Source organism: Patagioenas fasciata, chromosome 1 (assembly GCF_037038585.1).
Source record: "Patagioenas fasciata isolate bPatFas1 chromosome 1, bPatFas1.hap1, whole genome shotgun sequence".
NCBI lineage: Eukaryota > Metazoa > Chordata > Aves > Columbiformes > Columbidae > Patagioenas > Patagioenas fasciata.
The window spans coordinates 212,851,722-212,872,736 of record NC_092520.1 but is presented as its reverse complement, the minus strand read 5'-3'; the positions used below and the strand labels follow the sequence as shown (position 1 = coordinate 212,872,736).

The following is a 21,015-nucleotide window of genomic DNA, read 5'->3' as shown; positions in this document are numbered from 1 at the left end:
GGATCATAGTGGTTTTTGTCTCTACTTCAAGTTGAACAGTATGTGAATATGCAGATTATATAGGCAATATAAACACATATATGTATATGGAGGAAATTATTCAACAGTGCTATGTTATAGCAGCTTTTTTCTTGTATTTAGAGAAATTACCACTGCAATCTTGAGGATTAGGGAGGACTTCTAAAATTAAACTTCATCTCCGGATTAAAGAGCATTTATCTCTCAAAAAGAACCTGAATGAATTTCAAAGGGAGATGTGATCCAAGAAACATAGCCCACTTTTTATTTAAGATAACAAATTATTTCTTGATGGCTTGAGTCTACTGTAGGATTTAAACTTCTTGGCATATATACCAGCTCAGTTGATCGCTTGAACTGCAATTAAAAAGTAGACCAGGTACACCCAGAATATTGTTTTTGTGTCAGAAATGTTCCTTCATGCTTGAAAATGATAAAAAATTGCAATCGATCCTTACAACTGTTGTGTTCATCTTTATTGATCGGACCAAAGAAAGATAAATCGCAGCCCAAATAAGATTATAGTAAATGTTAGCATCGGCGGGGATGGCGGGGTGATAGAGAGCGATTCATCATCTCAAACGGTGACCTGTCCGCGCTCCCACCCGCGTCCGTCTGTCGTCTCACCGCGTCCCCATTGATTTCAGCTCCGACCGAGGACCCTGGACGTTGCCTGTCATTGGGCAGCTGAGATTGCGGAACGGGGTGGGGGGTCGCTGGTGTGCAGAGGGTTTAATTTTCATTCTCTTACAGGCCAACGATTTATGAAAAAATAAATGACCCCCCCTCAATTTGCACGTGTGGAAACCTTGATTCCAGTACAAATGAGTTATTAGGTCTGGGGCTCAGAAGTGAGAACGCAGGAGCCCCCCGTGCTCTTTGTGCTCCCTGCCTGACCTTTGACTGTGTTGGATGTTACACAATTTATTATAATTTGCAGTAAAATATTAGGCTTGCAATACAATTTTACCCTTGCCTGGGTTTGGTATTTATTTTCAGTGATTTCTATACATTTCAAGGTTATAATTCAAAGGAAGAACCTCTGATGATAAGATACTCAAATGGAAAAGTAATTATTTTTCCTTTTATTTTTGTAGATATTGATATGTTGCCTCTTTTGGAGTTTCCAGGTGCCATAGTATAACCTGTATTCATCATAACATAATTTGGCACAGATGAATGTTGCTCAGGACATGTTTACTAACCCAATGATCAAGGACACTATGTCATCTTTGCCTTTTACAAATAAATGATCTCTCCTTTTATAGGGGGTTTTAATTTTTGTTTTCTGTAACATTTTAGACACACATATTTTTCATACATCAGTGTCTTAAATGAACAAAATTGCTTACTTTACCCAAAAATAGAATTAGAATGATGCTTTCTACAGACTGCATTGTGCCATTTGTGTGCTAACTCTTTTAAAGATGCAACATCATGTCGTGAAATGAATTGACCTTAAACACTCATATTAACAGGTAGATTGTTAAAATAAGGATTCAAAATGGGTTTTGTATATAATTACGTGGTGTGCGTGGTTTTAAGAGTTTTGTTGCCATGTTAACGTGACTCCCTGAGATGCCAAATGACTCGAGAGCTGCAAAACCACGGAGAAGTTCTTGCGAGTGCCAGCCAAACCTTTCTGCATTTCCACGACCTGTTTGTCTGTCCCACTGTTCAAAGAAAAATGCTCTTAGAGAACTTTTGAACTGCTTTAACTTCGCTTTATTCCTCCAACTGTGAAGCCAGGTGCCTTGGTTATTACATCTCAAGTCCAACTGTGCCAAGGCTATAAAAACCTCTTTAAAATACCAAGTATATATTATCTAGACGTGAAGCATCACAACATTATAGTGATTTGTGTTTGAGTATCCTGTGTCCCACTGAGAAACTTGGCCATTTTTAAGCATAGGAAAGTTTATCGCTTGATGATTCAATCTCGTCTCGCCCGCATTTTGGAAATTAATGATTTGGTGGAACTGAGCGAAATCCATTCCTGAGTTTAGGGGAGATGCAACTATGTTCTGATGTTCAACATTAAAATGAGCAACTGCTTGAGGCGACCTGGATGGTTTTAATATTAAAATAACCTTCTGTGATAGAGAAGATAGATAGAGAAGGTCAAGCCGTAGTTAATTTATTGTGCAAATTTGGGGTTTGACTCAAATACCATCTGCAAACTAAACGGGGATATGTGTGTAGCACATACAAGGGGATGCTAAGAAGTAAGGGGTTAGTACGTTGATTCCCTCTCCTTCCCCTCCCCTCTCCCTCCCCTCTCCCTCCCCTCTCCCTCCCCTCTCCCTCCCCTCTCCCTCCCCTCTCCCTCCCCTCTCCCTCCCCTCTCCCTCCCCTCTCCCTCCCCTCTCCCTCCCCTCTCCCTCCCCTCTCCCTCCCCTCTCCCTCCCCTCTCCCTCCCCTCTCCCTCCCCTCCCCTCCCCTCCCCTCTCCTTCCCCTCCCCTCTCCTTCCCCTCCCCTCTCCTTCCCCTCCCCTCTCCTTCCCCTCCCCTCTCCTTCCCCTCCCCTCTCCTTCCCCTCCCCTCTCCTTCCCCTCCCCTCTCCTTCCCCTCCCCTCTCCTTCCCCTCCCCTCCCCTCTCCTTCCCCTCCCCTCTCCTTCCCCTCCCCTCCCCTCTCCTTCCCCTCCCCTCCCCTCCCCTCCCCTCTTCCCTCTACTTCTTCTCTTCTCTTTTTCCTATTCTAATGAAGAAGCTTCAAAGGCTCCAACAGCAGCTTGTCCTAAATATGTGATTCTTACCCCATGTCTCTTTACAGTTTCCTCCTTAAGAGCCAAATCTCTTGCACAACCTTCCAGAACCCAGAGGATAGGCGTTTAGAATAAACTTCTCATCTCTGGAACTTTGTAGAATATCTGATTTAAATGTTATTTTTTGAGCAACTTAAATTGATGTATCTAAATTAGCATTGCTAGATATTAGCGTGAATAGAATCGATTTATGAAATCTGCATTATTATTTGATTTTTCTTTTCCAGAGTGCCCAGTTCTACAAAGTCACCACAGAGCAATACCAAAAAGCTGCCGATGAAGTGTCAGCTCGTTTCAAGTAAGTCTTTGCTACTGTTATTTTGAATGAGTTCTTATCCGCATTAAAATGCATAATAATTCCCCTTCCTCCCAGTCATCCATCCTATTGCTCTGTGCTAGTTACCGAAATGAGACCATCTTAAAGAATTTGGAAACTGGTGAGCTGTAGTAGTGTACTAATGATTTATGTTTGATAAGATGCATTAAATATTCTAAAAATATATTCCTTAATGTTTTTTTTTCTAATGGAGAACCAAACTATAGATGAACTTCATGTTACAAGAGTGTTCATTGCTTGCGTGATGTGGAAGGATTTAAATGAGCAACGTCGCTTTGCCCTTAATGGTGAAGGTCAAATTAAATAGTTATTAGTCCTGAGGATGGGTAAATGAAGATACAATAATTGATGGATCAAATTGGCCATTGGACTCTTCAATTTCTGCTGCTTCATCCATTAGGTAGAAGGTTCCATTTATCATTTTAGTAAGGATGCACAGAGAACATTTTTACAACCTTTTAGTATCAATAGTAGCCAAGTAACGCTGCATAAAGTGAATTATTCTATGATGATTTTTAGATTCGTGGAGGGGTTTTCCTTTCATTTGACATTTTGGGTTGTATTTCAATGAGCACGAAGAGAAAAGGCCTTTTCGAGCTGAAAATGATACAAATAAAATTCTTAACCATAAGATAAAAATAGTTTCATCTCTTAATACCATGAATTGTTAAATATTCTCTAGCGTATACATAAAGTCTTTGTACTGGTCAATGGTGCAGAATGTGTTGAGGACTCAATTCATGTGTCAGGAGGGACAAAGACCCCATTGACTCACGGGCTGATGGAAGCAAAATTTGGAGGATTTCCCAGCACATACGGGAAACCTGAGATGTTATTATTCCTTGTAATGTTTTTCATCTGTAACAAGACTCCCATCAAGGGGTTATCTCTCCCTCCTCTGTTCTACTGGAGTGTTTTCATGTTGTAAAACCTAATTATTACCTAATCTGACTTGCTTCCCAAACAAGCTTTTGTTGTGATTTGAAGTATTAGTTGAGAGCTCTTGGTGGTTAATGTGGCCAGAGGCGGGAAATGGCTCTGTCTTTGCCTTTTTAAATGATTTCCTAAATAAATCAAATGCTTTTGGCTCTTTTTTTGCACAACTGGAGCTGGTAGGTAGATGGTAGGGGATGCTTGTGATCAGACAATACCAAAAAATGTAAGAAAACCATTTTTGGGAAGGGTGTTTCGGTCCATCTGCATAAACCAAGGAGTATTTACTGAAGAGGGATTTGGAGAGGGAATCAGAGGGTCTGAACGCTTGGTCTTTTCTTAGTTTTCTGGAAACTAAAGGTATAAATAGAAATCACCTATGCAATTAATTTTCGCTGAAATCCTATTAGTGAAATTGCGGTGCTGCTTTCGCTTATCAAGCCAAATTTCATGAAAATTTATTTGCACACCTGGAATATTGTGTCCGGTTGTGGCCCCTCAGTTCCAGAAGGACAGGGAACTGCTGGAGAGGGTCCAGCGCAGGGCAACAAAGATGCTGAAGGGAGTGGAGCATCTCCCGTGTGAGGAAAGGCTGAGGGAGCTGGGGCTCTGGAGCTGGAGAGGAGGAGACTGAGGGGTGACCTCATTCATGTTTACAGATCTAGAAAGGGTGAGTGTCAGGAGGATGGAGCCAGGCTCTTCTCGGTGACAACCAATGATAGGACAAGGGGCAATGGGTTCAAACTGGAACACAAGAGGTTCCACTTAAATTTGAGCAGAAACTTCTTCCTGGTGAGGGTGTCAGAGCCTGGCCCAGGCTGCCCAGGGAGGTTGTGGAGTCTCCTTCTGTGCAGACATTCAAACCCGCCTGGACACCTTCCTGTGGAACCTCAGCTGGGTGTTCCTGCTCCATGGGGGGATTGCACTGGATGAGCTTTCCAGGTCCCTTCCAACCCCTGACATTCTGGGATTCTGTGAACTTTTTGACTAGTGGATCCAATATAAAAAGAAAGGAAAACATAATTGAAAATAAGATATCTGAAGTACGTGCATAAATTGCAGTAAACTTGATACAGCGCGTGAACTATCAACGTTACTTCACCATTTAAAAGTTTTCCTTTTCTAAAATCCTTTTAAATGTCTTTTTCTTGGCGAGTTAAATTCGGCAGGTGTTGTTTTATCGCTGCCTTTTATATGTGACTTGATGGGTAAATGATGTATGATTTAGTGGAAGCTGAAGATGATGCTCTTTTGGTGTCACCAGCCACTTCTCATGTGCAGTTTAATTGCGTGTGAGGATTGAGGACAGGGTTTCAAGCAACGGGTTTAAAGAGCCCGTTTAATTGGCTGTAAAAGAAGAATTAAATAAGGTTGAACTGCTAAATTTTGTTAATGCAGAAACCAATGTGCTGCGTGTCAGTGTGATTTCAGCTTCTAAGTGCGAGATTAATAGATCTAATTGTGGTATTATTAGGAAATAGTCGTGCTGTATTTTAAACATGTGTGGAATTAGTTACTAAGTTTTAGCGGGGACTTGCATTTCTTCAACTTTTTAAGCTACATTTCCTTCCAGAGTGAAGTGAAGTGGATAATTACTTAAATATTTCCTGGATTTTCCTTTTCCTTCCTCCATTTAGTTCCTGAAATGATATCAGCTGTGGCTTCATCAGTCTTCAGGGATAATTTGCCCCATTAAAAGGGGGAAACAAAATAAATATGCCATATAAACTTGTCTCGGAGAACTAGCAGATAGTCTGTATTTTCTCTGCCATCCTCATTGATGCCTCTTTATTACCTTTTCCAGCACTGCCTGGATTAGAGTGATATTCCAAATGTTCATGATAAATGTTTTATCTCGGCGAGGTCCTGATTCCCATTGATCAAATTCTGAATTATCAAATGGTTCATCTGCTTCGGCCGCTAATTCCCATTGATCATCTCCTAAATGACCAGGTTCAGTCGGTTCCTGCAGTACACAAATTACATTAAAACAACATTACTGGGGCATGCTGCCTTTCCTAATGCAGGAGTTATGTTACCCGCAGTTACATTATAACCAGAATTATTATATTATGAAGATGTCTCTGCTCTAATGAGAAGTTTACACAAGAAGAAAAGAATGCGCTATTACAGGAAGAGCCGGGCTTTGGGCAAAGATTTGAACTTTAACTAATCAAATTGTACATTCGTATTGTGTGTTTTCTCCCTTAATTTGAAGGGCTGGGAGTGGGAAATTTGGCAGCTGCGGTGGTGACATTTTATTCCCCCATGGTGTCTAGAGCCAAGTAACATCTTGATTATTCATTTAGGAATAGAGGGAGCAGATAGGGCAAATTCTGCCAAAAATAAGCGTCTTTGCTTTTCTCTTCTGTGGTTTTGATTCCTTGTGGTAGATAATAGAGTTCATAGCTGCGCACTGGTGCTTTTTCCAAATACTTTGCTGTTCCTCTCCTGTTTCATCGCTCTTAGACAACTTGGAATTGCTCCTTGGCGCTGGTTTCATGGCAAAAATGTATTTTCCAGCCAACCAGACTGATAGAAAACCCAAGTCATCGATGGAGATCAACCCTTCAGTTTGGTTCCTACTGCCCGGGTAGCGTTTGTGCAAAGCAAAGCAAGGGTGAGGTTTTCTCCCAGAACTCAATGTGTCCCTTCTGAACTCCTCTGTCTCCAAAAAGAGCCAAATTCTGGATCTTGTACATCACGGCGCAGGGTTTTGCTGTGTCTGTGTGTCTCCTGGATGGAATTATCCATCTCTAACCCCTTGAATCACTGAGGATTCTTTGCATCGTTTGGAAGCTTGGGTGTTTATTATGAATTACAGATTTTGATGGCTTTTCATGCCTTAGTATGAGATTTTGATCACGAACGTTGTTATCAGAAGGAGGGACTTCGTTGGATGAAACGCAGGGAGGTTTGGGGTTTGCTGCTTCATGCCTTACGATCTTCACACATTTTGTGATGTTTTAAAACCGGTTTTACAAACCAAATCAACATGTTTCACATCATCCTTGGTCATTTCCATTGCTCTGATCACTGATGAGTGATAACCGGCCAACAGGCTATTACAGCCTTGAAAAATATATTCAGCAGGGGGTTTGGTTCAGTTTAGAGTGAGTGGGAATAGCTGACAAAACATCAATATTGCATCTTCCTTCAACTGGTAGCTTCTGTATCGTGAAGCTTGGTTTATTAATGCTTACTGAAAATAAAATTTAAAGCACAGTTGTGTTTGCTGCTTATCTGAAAGCCACAGAAATGTGAAGGGTCCTTCCTTTAAGTCGTGTTTTACTTAATGTTCTTCTGAACTGGGGAGTGAAGCCGCGTTGAATGAATAACAGTGATACTTCAGTCTTGAAAAGTTGTGATACCTTTTTTCTGGACATTGAAAAATATGCAGTATAGAGAGAAAATGCACTTTTTAATGACAACATTTGACCAAGACCAGGGACGTATGGGTTTATTTCACTGTTTGCTTTACCTTCATGGTGCTGGGCACATGTGGTGACTTTTAAAGGACTCTTCTGCGCTATGTGTAGATTAGGAATACTGATGGTTCCTTAATGTAAATATATTCAGTAGCTATCATGTGGGACTCAGATACAACTTTAACATAGAAATCCATGTTGGAGATACCCATGCAAATGGTTTCTGCTTGTGCAGATCCACTCGGGATAAACTCTCTGTTTTCCGGCAGTTCCTTTTCTACCTAAATTAGCATTAATTGGTTTTAAAAACTAAAGTTAAAAATACAATCATTTGGGAAAATACTACATAGTACTTTTTCAGTGACAGAAAATAGAAAGCTGCTTTGAAATCCTTGGGCAGAACTTGCAGTCTTGTCTTCTTCTAGTTGAACTCAGCCGAAGACAATGGGCTCTCAATAGGAACATCCTGATTTAAGCTTTCCTCTCACAAACATAGCACATATATGTAGTGCTTTGTCATGAAACAGTCATTTCAGTCTTGTTTGAACGTATGATACTGTTGATTTGTTCTTGAATTCTTCCTTCAAGTATTTCAGCTGAGGACGATGGTCCTAAGTTATCCACGACATCCCGTAGATGAGCGTAGGATTGGTATGTTTGTAACTTATAGAATCATTTTGGTTGGAATAGACCCTCAGGATTATTGAGTCCAACCATAACCCAACTCTGGCACTAAACCGTGTCCCTGAGAACCTTGTCTCCACACATTTTCAACCCCTCCAGGGATGGTGACTCCAGCACTGCCCTGGGCAGCCTGTTCCAATGCCCCACAGCCCTTTCCAGGCAGGAATTGTTCCTAATATCCAGTCTTCACAGTAGGAAGGAGCTTGAAGGAGTGTGCAATGTTAAATACCATAAACTCAGCTTAAACCAGGGAGCTTTTCTTAGTGGCAGAAGGTCCTTGAAGAGCAGCGAGAGTCGCTTACGTTGATTTAACCAGCGTTGTTCTCTGATATTTAATGGCTTGACACTTAACGAGCGAAGCGTAAATGGTGTTTTGCAGGGTGGATGTGATATTGTCACCCCTCTTAGGATTCAGGACACGTAGAGCTGCTTCAGGTAGGAAGGGAAATGGATAAAGAGACTCCACATCTTTCGAGTCTCTATTTGTCTTGTACATCGCAAATCCTGTTCCTTTTGAATGCTAAAGAAATGAAACAGGATCTGTTTTCTTTGCTCACTCCTTTCAGCCGGTGCTTGATACCGATAGACTTACCCAAGGGCTGGCAGAGCTTGTTCAAGCAACGTGTTTGACTTTGCTGCTGCTTTGTGTAAGTGATTTTGCTTTGACACAGCGCTCACTCGGCTGGCGAAACCCTTTACACCCTGCATGCCTTATGTGTGCAGCTGAATCGGAGTAAAGAAGCAGGAATTATGTATTTCTGCCTTTGGGATGGAGTTGCCTATTGCTTCATCACTTTGGCTCGATGAAGGGACTTGGGTGGTCAGTAGTTACCCATCTCAGTTGCTCTCCAGCTTATAAACACATAGAAAAGGGTGTCCTTTGAATAGTTTTAGAGTATAAAAATTCTATAAACCCCTTATGCAGTACATTTACCTATGAAATATGACAACTTCAGTTTTCCCTACAGCAACATAGATGTTTAACTTTCTTCCTTTGATCAATACAGTCCATTAGGAATGAGAGTACTCAACCGAGCTGGATGAAATATTAATTGTGTGCTTTCTAGGTGGATGCAGATTCATTCTGAACAGAGTGGGAGCAGGGGATTCCAGCCTAATATCTGTGTGTTTTTATGTTAAGCCCAGAACCATGAGTCTGTTTGCATGGGGACATGTGTTTTCATTGCAATATTTGAGCTGTGATATGAAATTTAAATGCTCTTATGTAGTCAGGAGATAGGTTTGAAGCATTGAATGTGGGTTTTTGAGAGTTATATTAACTTTTAAAATCCATTATTCCAAATTTAGGCAGCACGTTAATTAAGAAGGTTAAGCCAATTCTTTCCACATTTGCCATAATCCTTTTTCTTTGTTTCCCTTCTAGAAATCATGGGTATATTCATTAAAGTTCCCCTTGGGCCATCACCAGTTTTTCACACAGTTAGACACTTTACAGTCTGGAATGGAGAAAACCAGCTTAAAATTAATTTTAGCAAAACACAAAGTCATGACTAGGGGTGGGTTTCTTTTAATGTATGAATTAGTACTTAAAATAACAAAATATTTTCTGGAGGGTGGTGTAGTTACAGTAGGATATAGGTGTAGTTATGGTTGGATAACCAGGTGGGCAAACATACCTCTCGATCTGAACATCCCTTCCCTCTACAGGTGAGTCTGGTTTGAAGGGGAAAACACGCCACAGATTCTATTTGCTTACGTGTTAAATAGTTGTATAGGCTTCCTTATGAAAGCAAGCGAGCAAAACACTTCATGCATCGCTGGCCAAGGGTTAATTTGGCACATTTTGTGTGCTGGTGACCAACTGAGCCCCCTGAAAATTGCTGGATGCCCTCGGTAGGGGCAGCTCCCGCTCGGGACCAACTCCTTGTGGCATCGCCAACCCGTAAATCTGTACCGCGACACATCTGGCTCCGCGTTCCCTTTCAAGGACTAAAGCCTCTTGTTTTAATACGTTAAGCATCCTTTGTCGGGATTTTGTGGAAACACAGGTAAATAATGTCCAAATTACAGCGTTAAACCAAGGAAGGTTAAACCCTACCGTTTCTTCATTATTAATTTGTTGTGTGCTTTGTAATCTTCTGTTGCTGAGGTTTAAAAATACCTTTTCTAAGGCTGTTTTCTGCGGGTCCAAGCCATCTGTAGGATCAAAGCCTACAAACCTCACAGCCCCCACTTTGCAGGAGGCAGCAGCAAGCCTCTCTTTCTGGAAAGGAGCACGTTTTGCAAAGTCAATGGTATGTTTTATTTCAAGCAGCATACAGCTGTTTCTGGTTACAGGCTGAAGAATGAATCACCAATTACCTGTACACATTAGAACACGGCACTTCATATTGCAGGAGCTTGTGCGATCTGCTTAGCGAAGACGCCAGACTATGGAACCATCCGTTCCGAAATCACGGGCTGGAAAGACGGCGATTCCCGACCCACCGCTCATATTTGTGTGTGTTTGAGCTGCGGGGTAGGAGGTCAGTGCCACTGACCTTTGTTTTCCCATCAGAGCTCTGGAAGGAGATGAAACAATCAGACTGGGATGCCGGGACATCGGCATCGTCTCACTGCTTCGCAAGCTGCTTCACGGATGCTGCTGATGCTGCATCGGGCATCACTGATTTACATTCACAACACCTTCATTACAGCTCATTTGCTGCTGCTTCTAATTAACAACTTCTTTTTTTTTATTTTTTTTTTTCCCTACCAGTAGTATTGAGATAAATCACAGAATCACAGAATCCCAGGATGTCAGGGGTTGGAAGGGCCCTGGAAAGCTCATCCAGTGCAATCCCCCCATGGAGCAGGAACACCCAGCTGAGGTTCCACAGGAAGGGGTCCAGGCGGGTTTGAATGTCTGCAGAGAAGGAGACTCCACAACCTCCCTGGGCAGCCTGGGCCAGGCTCTGCCACCCTCACCAGGAAGAAGTTTCTTCTCATATTTAAGTGGAACCTCCTGTGTTCCAGTTTGAACCCATTACCCCTTGTCCTATCATTGGTTGTCACCGAGAAGAGCCTGGCTCCATCCTCCTGACACTCACCCTTTCTATATCTGTAAACATGAATGAGGTCACCCCTCAGCCTCCTCTTCTCCAGCTCCAGAGCCCCAGCTCCCTCAGCCTTTCCTCACACGGGAGATGCTCCACTCCCTTCAGCATCTTTGTTGCCCTGCGCTGGACTCTCTCCAGCAGTTCCCTGTCCTTCTGGAACTGAGGGGCCACAACTGGACACAATATTCCAGGTGTGGTCTCCCCAGGGCAGAGTAGAGGGGCAGGAGAACCTCTCTGACCTACTGACCACCCCCTTCTAACCCACCCCAGGTACCATTGGCCTTCCTGGCCACAAGGGCCCAGTGCTGGCTCATGGTCACCCTGCTGTCCCCAGGACCCCCAGCTCCCTTTCCCCTACACTGCTCTCTAATGGGTCATTCCCCAACTTAGACTGGAACCTGGGGTTGTTCCTGCCCAAATTCCAGACTCTACACTTGACCTTTTTCTATTTCATTAAATTTTTCCCCACCCAGCTCTCCAGCCTGTCCTGGTCTCTGGATGGTGGCACAAAAACCAGAACGCAGTTGTTCTGCTTAAACTCCATCCAAGTGAATTCACAGTTGCAAAGCCAAAGTGTACATTAAACATTTTGGGAAATAATATCTAATAATAAGCTGTGTTGCAAAGTGCTGTCATACTCGGAAAATAAGGTTTGTAAAAATAGTGTTAAGATGTGTTACGAAGTGATTATTCTGTCTTTTGTTGCCTCCTAGTTCACATGAGATTATTCCAGATTTAAAACTTTTCTCTTTAGCTGCTGGTAGTAAAAGTTATTACTGGACGTGAAAATTGTGGTGCCTGATGGGTATATTGCACCTACCTTACTCTGTAGCTCTGAAAGCCTAAGTGGTATAAAATATATTTTATTTATTTATTCTTGCTGTGGGAATTTGCGAAGACATTGAGCATGCGGAAAACACGTATGTTCTTGTAGCTCCTTCTCTGTGCAGAGCTGCACTTCTAATTACAGTTTATCTTCCCATGTTGCTTTTTATCTGCCTGTTGGCTCAGGTCAGTCCAAACAGAGATGAATCTCAATCAGATTTGGGCCTTGCTTAGCAGTTGGGGTTTCATAATGTGTCCATCAGGACTGGAGTGTTCAACAGGCTCCTCTGTATCTTCTGATGCTCACCCACCTGGTTCATTCAACTTCTAAAAATAACGTCTTCGTTCTCAAAACAGCAGAAATGCTGTTGGTACTGGAAGTAAATTGCATTTATTTTATCCTGGTCCTTGTATTTCTGTCTCAGCACGTTGCAGATGTTGTGATGCAGAGCGGCAGCTGGCAACATCTGGAGAAAGGGGGGCTGCTGCGGTTGCTGGCATCTGGGAGGTGACAACAGGATTACCAAGTAGTGGGTGTCGCTCGTTTGTTGCGATAGAGGTGCAAGTTCATTCCTTCGCTGTCATTCTGTACTACTACCAGGCTCAAACAAATCAAACTGTGCCCGGTTTCACTTGATTAAGTCTCATTTTTTTGCTGAATAGAGCAAAATTGTGCAGCAGGCAGCTGGCAACACGGATGCTCCATGGGTGTTGGATCATGGAGAAGCCTTTATAGGTCTGCTTAGGATTTATGCTTTTTTATATACTAGAATGCCTGACAGATTGGCTGCCTGATGTAAATTCACCTTTAATTAGTTCATCTAGGTGCTACTGTAATAAAAATAATGAAAGGACCTGTGTAGATGTGACATCAGTGCATACAGTTATCCCTTAAGGTTAGAGGACTTGACCGAGGCCATTTTTTACACAAACTTTATAGACTATTCCTCCTAGCATTCTTATAGGTAAACTGAGGGATTGCGGTCTGGATGATGGGGTAGTGAGGTGGACTGGGGAAGGGAAGAAGCCAGAGTCGTGGTCAATGTGGCAGAATCCAGTTGCGGCCTGGATCCAGTGCAGGGCCTTAGGGGTCAGTGTTGGGGCCGGGATTATTCAATATATTCATCAATGACTTGGATGAGGCAATAGAGTGACTGTCAGCAAGTTTGCTGGTGACACCAAGCTGGGAGGAGTGGCTGACACTGGAAGCTGTGCTGCCATCAGAGACCTGGACAGGCTGGAGAGCTGGGTGGGAAAAATGTAATGAAATAGAACAAGGGCAAGGGTAGAGTCTGGAATCTGGGCAGGAACAACCCCAGGTTCCAGTGTAAGTTGGGGAATGACCTATTAGAGAGCAGTGTAGGGGAAAGGGACCTGGGGGTCCTGGGGACAGCAGGGTGAGCATGAGCCAGCACTGGGCCCTGTGGCCAGGAAGGCCAATGGTACCTGGGGTGGGTTAGAAGGGGGTGGTCAGTAGGTCAGAGAGGTTCTCCTGCCCCTCTGCTCTGCCCTGGGGAGACCACACCTGGAATATTGTGTCCAGTTGTGGCCCCTCAGTTCCAGAAGGACAGGGAACTGCTGGAGAGAGTCCAGCGCAGGGCAACAAAGATGCTGAAGGGAGTGGAGCATCTCCCGTGTGAGGAAAGGCTGAGGGAGCTGGGGCTCTGGAGCTGGAGAAGAGGGAACTGAGGGGGGACTCATTCATGTTTACAGATCTAGAAAGGGTGAGTGTCAGGAGGATGGAGCCAGGCTCTTCTTGGTGACAACCAATGGTAGGACAAGGGGTAATGGGTTCAAACTGGAACACAAGAGGTTCCACTTCAATTTGAGAAGAAACTTCTTCCTGGTGAGGGTGGCAGAGCCTGGCCCAGGCTGCCCAGGGGGGTTGTGGAGTCTCCTTCTCTGCAGACATTCAAACCCGCCTGGACACCTTCCTGTGGAACCTCAGCTGGGTGTTCCTGCTCCATGGGGGGATTGCACTGGATGAGCTTTCCAGGTCCCTTCCAACCCCTGACATTCTGGGATTCTGTGATTCTGTAATACAATTTATAATTTTTCAGTGACCTAATCAGTTTGGGTCTCATTTACAGGTATGATAAGAGTCCCCAAACTTTTGTTTTCCCTCTTAATTAGAATCAAGCAACGATATTTTGGCTTTGTCGATCCTGTCAGTAGCGCTTCCAGTATAAGATAATTTGGCTTTGTAAGAACATAATCTTCTTTCTTAAGCTGTCCCATTCTCGGCAGCCCAACTGATGTGAGCACACACACTTCACACAGAATATTACACCATGTGGTAGGAGACAGAAGCTCTGACTCATAGACAGCAAAATCCGAATTGTAACATGGCTCTGTATCTAATGGCTCATAGGAAATGAGCCTTTAGGTATTTAATAAGGTGTTATTGTGCATTTTAGGCACGGAGCTAAGGGTGAGTTGGAAGTACTTGGGTCCATCTCCCTAGCTGAAAATTCAAGTTTTATTTATTTCCCTTGAAATACTATGCTGCTATTTACTGTATGTCCTTTACAAATACTTTTTCCTTATATTCTACCTGTATTTTCTTTAATTTTGCCCTGTTATACTCAGTCCTCCTCAATGCAAAATGCTGAATTATTTTCTGAATGTGATTTTTGATACTTCCAGTGGTTATCCCTGTGTTTTTAAAGCTTGCATCCACACATATATAGGAGAGAATACATGTATGGATCATGACATATCCTAACCAATTTTTAAAGCCTTTTACAGTATCTGCTCAATACCAAATCAAAACTCTTTTCCTGCCTATTTTGAAGAGGGGGTTTCCTAAATATTTTCGGCTCGATTTTGGCGTTTTAAAACATTTTGGCTCATGTAAATATGACCTGATCTTTATGTTCCATGCTGCACACTTATAAGCTTAAAAAGCACCGCACGTTCTAACCCTAAAAACACGACATGAAGCTGGTCAGGAGGAGAAATTTTTCCCCATTTAATGGAGAATAATAATAATAATAATAATAATAATGATGATGATGATGATAAAGGTGCATGCTCTCTATCACTACCCTTTGCCTTTCCATCCATCTGCCCGCAATCTAAAATCAAAGTACAGCCCTGAAGCATTTAAAACACACTTTTAAGCCTGGGGGAAAGGAACCGAACCAAATAGATAAAACTAATATGTGAATCTTTAAAGAGACCACTCGAGTGCCATGGCTGGGGCTATAAAGTTTATAATGATGGACTCCCCTGTCAAGGGTGCGTTAAGACGGATAATATTGCGTAGCAAGTGCTGTTCTGCGCTCTCTGCATTACGGGAAGCGGGAGAATATCAGGATCGAAAGGTTTTGTGAGACAGGCTTTATAGATCTGTGTGTAATAGAGCATTTCTCTGTCTGCCCTGCTTTACCGGTAGTGAAATCTCGCTCTTGCGTGGGCTGATGGAACACGGTCCTTTTGTCTTCCATCATGTATATTCTTCTCCCTTTGCCTTGGCTACACACAGTACTTTGGTCAAAAAACTGGTAGAACCCTCTCAATAAACAGTTGGAGTCGACGTGGTCAATGTAGATTTTGAAAAGGAGTTATTTATAGATGAATTCAGTGTCAAATGAATCCACTTCGCTGACACTACTAAATGTTTTGGTAGGGAAATTGCACGTATTCCTCTAGGCAGTCTACAAAAGGGGTTTTATTGTGTTTTTTTCAGGAAGGTTGGTTAAGGATGAAGCAAATAATGGCTCTATCCCAAGTTCTCTTCATCTTAAACCTGGAGACTTGTTGCTGCTCTTTGCATCCTGACAGTATGCACGTGTGAACCTCAAACTGCAGCATCAGCCTCTTCTTCTGGATCTGCACTGTAAACTAATTGTTTTCAGATATTAAAATACCCAAATTAATGCGGATTGAGCATTACCCCTTCCCTTTAATAAGACGCTTGTAGCACTGAAATAGTTTTGCTAATTCTGTCAGACTTTGAGCTCTTAGTGAGAAAATCCGTGTTGTAGTACAATACACATTGCTTCGGCTAGACCAGCTATAAAGTGCAATCATTTGATTGCGCATCGAAAGAAATGAGAAAAGCGGTTATTCCTTTAAAACTTCCCTTACCACTTAACGCGGGTCCCAGTTTCAAGCCATTTAGGAGATCCATTAAGCCATCGGGTCGCTCCTGTGCATGCATTAGGAACAGACTCGCCGTATTATGGAACGGGCTTTGCTATATCATGGACACATTTATGAAGATTGATAACACCAAGGGTTCAGTGTTAACTTTTATTATCAAACAGGCTGCAGGAGAAACTGCCTCGTATTGCTTTTGCTTTGATTTATGAAAAGGTTGCTGCATGAAGAAGACATCACATAAAATAGCTCTGCTGGCAGTAGCGGTATAAAATAGGGCTGTAAGTAGACCAAACAATAACTATAATTATGTTCATTATTGTCTCAGCTCTCCGTGCCTTTGGAAGGGTGTTTGTATTTGCTTTAAAGTGGACTCACCTTTCCCACTAAGTGGGATGAGTGATAAAATCCTGCTGGTTTTTGTAGGCAATACCCCTAAAGGAGACCTTTCTTGTTTGAATACGGTCATTTAGGTTTTACCTACTTGGAGAAGCGCTACTGGGAGGAAGAGGAGGGAAAGGTCTTTAGTAAAAAATTGCTTTTCTCTTACAGTTTCCATTTGGTCCTAAATTATTACTGCTCTCCTGTAAGGGTTATTTCAGACTGTGTCGTATTTAAACCCTTGAAAACAAAACCGAAAACCCCAGCGTGATGGCAAAGATCACCAGTTTTCATCTGTAGATGGCAAGAAGCATCGTTTTCTTTCTCTTTGCCATCCTTTCTAACAAGATGTGCCATGAATCGAGTCGAATTCTTCAGTTAGCAGCAATTAGCAGTAAAACTTGAGTGAGAACCAGCTGAAATCAAGGGCCGTGACCCAACTGGGGAAGATTCAGTGGTTGATCTAAAGTTTGTCAAACTCGAGATACTTTAAATACAAAACATTCCACTACCAAACTATCTGAAGATGTTGGCAAAAAACCAGAAGGTTATAAGGTGATGTGATAGGGTTATAAACCAGAGTCACTTTATTGGATGAGACTGAAGTTCGTCAAATAACCCAGTGTCTAATTAACGCTGCTGACGCACAACGGAGGCTTTTGGAAGATCTTTGTGAGCTGCCAATGATGTTTCCCTGCAATATCCTCCCCCTTTTTGGTGTTCAACTGCTTTCCAGGTACCATCATATCTTATAATAACCCCAGAGAAATGTCTGTCCAGTGAAAAGTAATGTAAAATAATGAAAAAAATAATGACAATTATTAAAATGTATGCTATGCTTTACAACCCATCCCTCAAATTTCAGTTCATGATTCGTTCATGGTGAGGGGTGAATTTTCCCTACCAGGATGCTAAAGGGATGTTGGGGGCGTTATGTTTTAATATTTCTACAACACACTGTAAAAGCACATTAAAACTAAGATATGTTACAGCAAGATCCACTGCTCATGTTCAGAATCCCAGAATGTCAGGGGTTGAAGGGCCCTGGAAAGCTCATCCAGTGCAATCCCCCCATGGAGCAGGAACACCCAGCTGAGGTTCCACAGGAAGGTGTCCAGGCGGGTTTGAATGTCTGCAGAGAAGGAGACTCCACAACCTCCCTGGGCAGCCTGGGCCAGGCTCTGCCACCCTCACCAGGAAGAAGTTTCTTCTCAAATTTAAGTGGAACCTCTTGTGTTCCAGTTTGAACCCATTACCCCTTGTCCTACCATTGGTTGTCACCGAGAAGAGCCTGGCTCCATCCTCCTGACACTGCCCCTTTCTATATCTGTAAAGATGAATGAGGTCACCCCTCAGTCTCCTCTTCTCCAGCTCCAGAGCCCCAGCTCCCTCAGCCTTTCCTCACACGGGAGATGCTCCACTCCCTTCAGCATCTTTGTTGCCCTGCGCTGGACTCTCTCCAGCAGTTCCCTGTCCTTCTGGAGCTGAGGGGCCACAACTGGACACAATATTCCAGGTGTGGTCTCCCCAGGGCAGAGCAGAGGGGCAGGAGAACCTCTCTGACCTACTGACCACCCCCTTCTAACCCACCCCAGGTACCATTGGCCTTCCTGGCCACAAGGGCCCAGTGCTGGCTTCGTGTGCGTTTGCTAACACATTGTTGGTTTTGCAGCCCAGCCGATTGTATTTTCTGAAAAAGATGGTCATAAAAGACCTGGGGAAGTACACGTAGCTTTTGTAGCTTATCAGAGTGAATCCAAGCCTTTTTTCCTTAAATAACTTCATGCCCAGATGAAAAATTGGCATTTATTCTACTATCTCTCAAGATTACAACCCTCAGTTCCCTGAAGTCATTGGAACCCACAGGAGCGGTGATGCTTGAAGTGTTTAACCGTTGATTGCTTTCTCTGTTATGCTACTTCTGCTCGTAATATCTCTTATTTTTGTGGTCAGCAACAGGCTTTCAGGCCTCTTATGGCTGAAGAAAATAGTTAAACATATATTGCTCTGGAGAGTAATATTTGGACAATAATGTGCTGGGTAATAATAGTAGCTTGTGGTGCTTTGCATTGAGTGCAGTAGTTGACCTTTGCTATAGATGAGAAACATTGTCTCCTTATTAAAACATATTAAATAGCACCTGTATAAAGGGAAAACTCTTTTTTTTAGTGTAAAGCAGTGTAAGGTGCTGTGAAGATTGTATTACCACGATTTGGGGACAATCGTGTTACTCCTGAGTTTACAAAGCCTGAAGTGAGTTGTGCAGCTCTTGGGAAATAAGCAGAAATAATAAATCTGCAACATGCGACACCGTCGTATATTTAGTTTATGCTGCTCATTTTGGTCTTAAAGTCTATGTTTTTGTGTGTGTGCGCCTTACGTAGTGGTGGAACATTGTAGAAAATTTAACGTAGGGACAGGAATAAAATTCAAATGGAATAAAGTGAAATGAATTGTATTGAAAATTTAAATGGAATAAAATAAATGAGTCTTGCATCTGGGCAGGAACAACCCCAGGTTCCAGTGTAAGTTGGGGAATGACCTATTAGAGAACAGTGTAGGGGAAAGGGAGCTGGGGGTCCTGGGGACAGCAGGGTGACCATGAGCCAGCACTGGGCCCTTGTGGCCAGGAAGCCAATGGTACCTGGGGTGGGTTAGAAGGGGGTGGTCAGTAGGTCAGAGAGGTTCTCCTGCCCCTCTGCTCTGCCCTGGGGAGACCACACCTGGAATATTGTGTCCAGTTGTGGCCCCTCAGTTCCAGAAGGACAGGGAACTGCTGGAGAGAGTCCAGCGCAGGGCAACAAAGATGCTGAAGGGAGTGGAGCATCTCCCGTGTGAGGAAAGGCTGAGGGAGCTGGGGCTTTATAGTTTGGAGAAGAGGAGGCTGAGGGGGGACCTCATTAATGTTTATAAATATCTAAAGGGGGAGTGTCAGGAGGATGGAGCCAGGCTCTTCTTGGCAACAACCAATGACAGGACAAGGGGTAATGGGTTCAAACTGAACACAAGAGGTTCCACTTAAATGTGAGAAGGAACTTCTTCACGGTGAGGGTGGCAGAGCCCGGCCCAGGCTGCCCAGGGGGGTTGTGGAGTCTCCTTCTCTGCAGACATTCAAACCCGCCTGGACACCTTCCTGTGGAACCTCAGCTGGGTGTTCCTGCTCCATGGGGGAATTGCACTGGATGAGATTTTGATGTCCCTTCCGACCCCGACATTCTGGGATTCTGTGAAATATCCATTGGAGTGGATAAAATTATAAATGGCTTTTTGACAACTTTTGTATAGAACAGGTTTCAAACTGTTGCAAAATTCATTTGAATTTACATGACGAAATGCAAACCTCGATGTGCAGATCACATCTCCATGAAGATGGGGGTTTTGCTCAATTCAGACCCAGCAGATTTGACTCTTGTGGCGGGATTAGTTCGGTTTTGGTTCTACTGAATGGTTGAATGGATTTATCCATATCCAAGACGATCCTTCTTCCTCTCTTAACTTGCCATAGATAGGAGCTGATTTTCATCAGCACAACACCAAAAAGTTCTTTTTACAGTGTATAGAGCATATAGGTGCATTACATGGGTACGGTAGATTCCACGTAGATAAAACTCCTCCTTCTGGAGTTTCTGCTGATTAAAGATTGTAGTTTCTATTTTATTCTACACTATAAGACATGCACGCCCCTGTTAGAAGTCTGGAATTTGTGTCATTATGATCCATGTGCTTGTTTATTTTAGTATTCTGGAAGTCAATACAAATGATTCGTTAAGCTAAAAAAAAATGTGCATACTAATTGTGGGTAATTGCAACATGTGGTTCCCTTTGCAGCTGCAAGGACCAGCTGTGCGTAAGGTACATTGCTATAATAATACGTTGATGTACTTTGTATTTTAAGGGGTTTTTTTTTTCTTTTCAGGAGGGGAATTTTATGAACAAATAATGGTTTGCAATAATCAAAGTAAATTAATATCAATTTAAATGAAAGTATTCCATCTGATTTTGCCTGTTGGGGTTGATAGTTTTGTGTTCATTGAGTGACTTGCTTGTCAAGCTGTTTGGAGTCTAAGCAGCCACAGCAGGTCCGATCAGAGGTTTCCCTGGGTTGTTGGGCAATAGCTGCGATTGGGATATTTGGGGAACACTGTAAAAATCAGGGCAGTATGCAGTGATACCATTTCACCTCCGAACAAATAGTGGAGCAGGGCTTTTCTGAACCAAATGTATTTTTGCTTATAATCTCTTGATGGACATCTCGTATTTTATTGTATAATTACCTTTTGAACCCAAATGTGCTTCTGATAACCCCTGTATCCCTTAGCACTACCAGCTTTTCATTGTGTGCTGTTTGGAAAAGGCTTGGATTTTCTTTTTCATTGTAAATCTACTGGAAAACCTCATTGGTGCCTCTCTTCCCTATGGTGATTTCGCAGATCCGTCTCACGTTCGCTTGCGATCGTCTTTCTCTAAGCTGAAGAAATCC

General features: G+C 42.9%; 1 protein-coding gene across 1 annotated transcript in view; it reads left to right on the top strand.

Moving 5' to 3' along the window:
• The window catches only part of CHCHD3 (coiled-coil-helix-coiled-coil-helix domain containing 3), a 174,004-nt gene that overhangs the window by 140,219 nt on the left and 12,770 nt on the right, over window positions 1–21,015 (top strand). Inside the window, exon 8 of the mRNA XM_065829760.2 lies at window positions 3,012–3,082. Coding sequence (XP_065685832.2) covers window positions 3,012–3,082 — 71 coding nt within the window. The remainder of the gene's footprint in view (window positions 1–3,011; window positions 3,083–21,015) is intronic.